General features: G+C 41.0%; 1 protein-coding gene across 3 annotated transcripts in view; it reads left to right on the top strand.

Moving 5' to 3' along the window:
• fermt2 (FERM domain containing kindlin 2) overlaps nt 1-3,294 on the top strand; it is a 52,639-nt gene extending 49,345 nt beyond the window's left edge. For 2 of the 3 annotated variants that reach the window (XM_037695172.1, XM_037695171.1), the window contains 3 exons: nt 2,543-2,667; nt 2,793-2,934; nt 3,060-3,294. In XM_037695172.1, coding sequence (XP_037551100.1) covers nt 2,543-2,667; nt 2,793-2,934; nt 3,060-3,233 — 441 coding nt within the window. In that variant the 3' untranslated portion in view covers nt 3,234-3,294. Of the gene's footprint in view, nt 1-1,079; nt 1,101-2,542; nt 2,668-2,792; nt 2,935-3,059 lie in introns of all 3 variants that reach the window. The other variant, XM_037695170.1, reaches the window with a different exon arrangement.
• The last annotated feature ends 2,990 nt before the right edge of the window (nt 3,295-6,284 follow it).

Below are 6,284 nucleotides of genomic sequence, written 5' to 3'. Positions count from 1 at the left end.
GTGTGTGTGTGTGTGTGTGTGTGTGTGTGTGTGTGTGTGTGTTAAACTTGCACTCAGACATGTGTAGTTGTGCCGTGGGCGTGGGGCGATCAGGATATGAGCCTTTCTTGGGAAAGCTGAGCGGGACAACGGTGTGGGAGAAGCCCGTTATGTCTGTAGGCAGTTGTAGCCCCTCCCACCCTGAACCACCCCCTCAAACTGGACTTCCTGTAAGATTTATCCAGAGACTTCCAGCCCGCAGCTTAAAGTGGACGTGAGCTCAAAGATGTTTTTGGATTACTTAGAGTGAAGTAATTTCTGGTTCAGTTCCTACATTCACACAGAAAACAAAGTGTGAAGACAAAAGGAACTGTTTGTGAAGCCTCGCTCTTCCTCCTGGCACATGTTGCCACCTTGTGGATGAAAGCGATCAACAACCTGTTTGATGTGTGGACGTCGTGACAAAACAGACGAAATGCTTCACAGCTCCAGTTCCCTTTTTGACTAATGTTTTACCGTACGGCAGGTTTATATAACTCCCTCTGTTTAGTGAAAAACTATTTATTATCTGTTTGATGTTCTTCTACATGTGGATAAATGCATGACGCCTCCTTCCACAAGTCCTTTCCAACTCTGCCTTTTTATGACAGTTTTGTACGCAGGAGGATTAGAGCCACAGTGCAATAATCCCCCCCCCCAATTCTTGAAAAAAAAAATCAGAATTCTGAGATTAAAGTCACAATTATGAGAAAAATGTCAGAATTCTGACTTTAATCTCAGAATTTTGACGTTAATCTCAGAATTGTGACGTTAATCTCAGAATTATGACGTTAATCTCAGGATTCTGATGTTAATCTCAGAATTCCGACTAATATCAGCTTTCTGACTTTTTTCTTAGAATTAAGGAGAAGAACAGTTGCACCGTGGCCCTAATCCTCTTCAGTATTTGTGTCTTCCTGCACCGTGGTATGACCTTCCCCCCCTCCACAGTGATCTTACGTGCCTGTTCTCTTTCTCCAAACCTTTTTTCCTCTCTCTCTTTCTTCGTATGCATCTTTGTCGTTCCCCTGTATCTTCCCGTCCCCACCTCCCCTCTTCAGCCAGGCTATGTCAGGGACCTGGTAAGTGACGTGTTCACTGGGTGTCTTGAAGTCGTAGTGCATGTTTGTGTGAAGTTCTTGTGTCTGGGTGGTCTCGCCTAAATCCTAGCTGTCATAGTAGAGTAGATGTCATTGTTCCTGATGCTTTCTGTTCATCGTTTGTCTTCAGCTGGAATGAGTTTCCAGAGAACATTAGAAAAGGAAGTCACACCTTAAAGTACTGAGAGTGATATTTCAAAATGGGCCGTGCAAGTCTGCTGCATGCTCTGAGCCGTTTAACACTCGTTAGTCCGTGGGTCTGTAGATTTGTGCTTTATTCTGTTGGAAACTACCATGTTTGTATAACATAAAAACAATTAAACTACCAGGCTGCAGGTAAGTGAGCCACCCCTGTAAATGTAAATAACTTTATTTAATCTTGATGTTGACGTTGGTGTGTTTATAACAAAACGTGTAGAATGTTCAGTTAGGCCTGTCACGATACAAATGTTGCTGGGCGATTAATTGTCTCAGAAATTATTGCGATAAACGATAATATTGTTTGAAATTTGGCAATAATTAGTAATTATTGTCAAATTTAAGAAGAAATGTTTATTTGTTTTGAGTGCAGTACCTTTTTTGACCAGTGTATGGCAGTACAAGACTGTTTGAACCAAAGGATGGATAGTGAGGGAGCAAGCAGTGTCTCTTTAAGAAAAAAAAGGGAGGGAGGCCCCTTGATGTAACACGGGCTGTCTCTCTTTGGTTCTCAAAATGGCGGATGCTTGGAGTGGTTTGAACTCTTTAGCATTTTTCACACAAAGCTTTTAATAAAAACTTATTTTTTTTTACACGAAGGCACAGGTTGCAAACGTGAATTTTGAAGCTTCGACAAGACGGAGGGTTTGTTTTCCCCGAGGTCGGCCTGTTAGCTTAGCTCGTCGCTTAGCTTCTCAGCTTAGCTGCTTTTAACGATACAAAAATGATTTTGGACAATTGAAACAGATTTTAAAGAGAAAGGGAGGAGTTGAGCTTTTTGTCATCCAGTGTCTTCAGTAGAAAGAGACACGAAGAAACAATAAAGCCGATAAATGAAAAGGTTGATAATTTATATTTATCATGTGATTAATTGATTTCTTGTTTATCGCGACAGGCCTATGTTCGGTTTAATACAAGTCATTAAACATGCATGCAGACTCGCCCGTTACAGCTTCTCTTTACTCGTTACCCTAATCTGGCTTGTCGTGAGCTCAAATGTATTTCTGTTGTGCGTAACGTTTGAATTTGATGTGGACTTTAAAGAATCTGATTGTCTGCTGAACTCGTGTTCTGCTCTGGATTAGTCGCAGCTTGTTTACTCGTTTGGTGTGTGTGGGTTTGGGTGTGGTGATGGCGTACATTAATTTACACACGGCACTGTTGGAGCTTGTAATGACTCGGGTTGTTGCACCATATTAAAATCCTGTGATTTGTGTAACTGACAGATTTCAGCCCGGATTCTTGAAGCCCACCAGAACGTGGCCCAGATGAGCCTCATTGAGGCCAAGATGCGCTTCATCCAGGCGTGGCAGTCTCTGCCCGAGTTTGGAATCACTCACTTCCTTGCAAAGTATGCCTGACAGTAAAGTAGAATGCTTCTTTAAACTTTTATTATTTAAATCAGTCTCTCTGTGTTGCACTCGGTCGGTCAGTAGAGCTGCAGTAGCACATTGATTTTCTTGTTCCATGGTGTAGATTTCAGGGTGGAAAGAAAGAAGAGCTGATTGGAATCACCTACAACCGCTTGATCCGGATGGATGCCCACACTGGAGACGCCATCAAGACCTGGCGCTTCAGCAACATGAAGCAGTGGAACGTCAACTGGGAGATCAAGATGGTAAGAGACCCAGAGAACGTCAACAGAACACACTGTAAGCTCTGCTAGTTGAAATGACTTCTCTGTGAAGAAGTGTTGCCTTGAACCCTGAATTGTTTAACCAGTAGGATGTTCTGTGTTCTCAGGTGACCGTGGAATTTGCAGACGAGCCCAGTCTGTCCTTCATCTGTGCCGAAGTGGACTGCAAAGTGGTCCACGAGTTCATTGGCGGCTACATCTTCCTGTCGACACGCGCCAAGGACCAGAACGAGTCGCTAGATGAGGAAATGTTCTATAAGCTGACGAGCGGCTGGGTCTGAGCGGTCCTGGACCTGCGGAGGGCTTCAGGGATGGAAGGTCAGGGGTCAGCAGGGGAGCGTCTGGGGGTGGAGGTGGAACAGAACAGTATGGGTTTGTTGCATTCTGTTGTATTTTTAAGTGTTTAAACGTGCTCAAGGATCCACAGCAGCACGATTATGGACATGGCTGACACATTATTCTTAGTTTTTTTAAAATATATATTTACGTTAAGGCTGACAAAATCATTTGGCACTTCTCTAATCTTCAGATTGGTACAGTACAGATGAAGTCTTCTACCTTCAAACTCTCCTCTCAAACATCCTTGCGTCCATGACAACCTTGTCATCAAACTACATTTAATCCCAGAGTTTTTGTCATTTCCCCTCCACATCTGTTCTACAGCTGGACTCAAGAGCTGAAATCAGGCAGTTCAGCAGACCTGACCTGATTTAAATCTCATTTATCCTGCGAGAACAATTTTATCAATGAACCTAGAGTAATCTAAAGAGTATTTATAACATGTGTGGCCCACCGTGCAGCTCTGCGTCCTGATCTTTGTACTCTTGCTCGCCCTCCTGCATCACAGAATCCTGTTGATTAATAAGCTGTTGTTCAACTTCCTTTTGCTTCTGATGGCTGTTGTCTTCGTCTCAACTTTGTCTCTTTGTGGAGTAGCTCTGTTAAATACGTATTCGCTGACACACAAGACTTTCTTACACTACAGTTCATTGCACTGGCATGAACACCCTGCGGGTTTCAAAACAAAGGTGCACTAAACGAGATCCAAACGTCTTATTCTACTTTAACACAGTAATTAGGTGCACACATCGTGCCGGTAAAGCATGAGTATATTGCCAGATGTGGCTCTTCCCAGCTGTTCGTACCTCAGTTTTAAGCAGCTTCAGCCACAACCAGAGACTTGAAACCACAACGTGCACAAACACTACACGACACCATCACAACCCCTCCAAACACGTTCTTGCACCGTATAGTATTCTATCTAAATCGATACAGCCAGCAAAAGGTCACAGATTTCAAAGATGAATATGCAAACTTTATTTTTTCTTTTGCTCTTATTATGAAGGATTGATAAATGAAGTATTATTATTTTTTTTTTGTAACTAATGTAAAAACACAAACGTTTTATAGAATTGTACAGTTATTTTTGTTCTGCGTTTGGGGATTTGGAGGATTTTTTTCTTCCCTTTCAGAAGAAAGGTGTAAGGCGTCTGTCAGCGTAGTATCCAGATCTGTGCATCTCTTGTTACGTTTCCAAATGAAGATATATGAATATATATGAAGATGACACTAGTCTCAAACTCCAGCTGGATAACATGTTTCTGTTTTTCTCCTAAATGACAAGTTTTAAAGTGTCTTGACTCTCATCTTCATCGTTCTCTGTTCTTGAAAGTCTGTTTGCTCTGCCACGTTCACACCGTGTTCAGCTAAACTTACTCTGTTTATGCCTTTTTGCAATGAATTATTTAACTTGTGGAGTTTTCCTGTTATTGCTTCAGCTGATTGTTTTTTTTTTTTAATGATTTATTATTACAGCTGAGGTGTCATTTCAACATGAAGAAGACTGTGGAGTTTGAGACAAATCAGCAGGATCAGTAGTAATATTATAATAAGATATAAAAAACAACACAGAGTTATGAAAAGCAAGCTTCTTTTTTTTTGTTGTTGTTGTTTTCTCACTTTGTTTTTGTTTGCCTCTAATGTCCGGAGCATCTGTGCATGCATGTCCTGCTCCTCTGGTGTCTGACTGTAAAAATGCATTTATTTTAAAAATAATAAAGTAATTTTTATTTAAATTGGTTGTTTTCCACTTTGATTCTTCTAATATTGCACAAGACAGAATAAACGGCACATACAGCTGTTAAATCTGAAATGGTTAAAATGTGTTTGGTTAGTGGCCAGTGTTTTTTTTCTTCTTATCAAATAGTTTTAATAAGAAAATAGTTTTTGTAAAGTAATAAAGTATATTGTTCTGTAGAGTGATATACTTTCATTGATCATCTCATCCTTTCTTGTTAAAGTTTTGGAAAGAGTTGTTTTTATGTAATTACAACCCGTCTCTTAGAAAATCATATAATTTATGAAAGATTTCAGTGTGTGTTTAGATCTGGTCACGGTACTGAGTCAGCGCTGTGTAAAGTCCGTGTTGCCATGTCTGTGATGCAAAGTGTTTCGGTGCAGCTGGACCTTACAGCTGCTTTAGTTACCATGGACCATGCTGTCCTTCTGTTTTTACCTCATTGTTGGTGTAACTGGTTCCCCTCCTACTTGACCAGCAGAACTTTTTCATGATGGGTAATCTGTCTTCCTCTACTCCCTCTCTTTCTTGTGGTGTGCCACAGGGCTCTATTCTTGGACCTCTCGTTTTTTTTTCTCTTCACATGCTGCCACTTGGATCAGTTAGTCAGACACCACTTGTTTTTTCCACAGATATGTAGATGACCTACTGATTAATTGTCCCGAGACGCATAGAACTATAACTTTTAAACATATTTTATCAATAGCGTTGCTGACATTAAACAGTGGCTTCACCATAATGTCCTCCTGTGTTTTACATGAAGGAAATATGGAGTGTGTCATTTTTGGTGATGCTCCTTGTAACTTGGGTGCTCTGACATCCAAGTTCAGACCCACAGTTAAAAACCTGGAGGTGACCTTTGACAAGATTTCAAGTTTGATAAACATATAGCCTCTGTAGTCGAGGTCAGCTTTGTTCCAGTGGCATCTTTTAACCAAGGTCAAGCCTATTTATTAATTTATTTTATAATCCTGAACTGGAAAGAGTCATTCATACTTTTATCAGCTCAAGGCTCGACTACTGCAGCGCTCTGGAGGAAACAGACGCCTTCAGTGTGTCCAAAGCACTGCAGCACAACTTTTAACCAGCACAGACATGAGCACATCACACCCGTTTTCTCTCCTTTGGCTTCCAGTTCGTTTGAGAATTGATTAAAACATTTTATTGTTCACTGTTAAATCTTTTAACAAGGACCTTATGTAGCCGATCTAGTTCAACTAATGCACTTTAATGTCTGTCCCAAACGTTCGGGTGA

This window comes from Nematolebias whitei, chromosome 21 (assembly GCF_014905685.2).
Source record: "Nematolebias whitei isolate Nwh7 chromosome 21, NemWhi1, whole genome shotgun sequence".
NCBI classification, from domain to species: Eukaryota; Metazoa; Chordata; class Actinopteri; order Cyprinodontiformes; family Rivulidae; genus Nematolebias; species Nematolebias whitei.
Note: the sequence above shows the minus strand (reverse complement) of the source record. Positions and strands in the feature narration are given on the sequence as shown.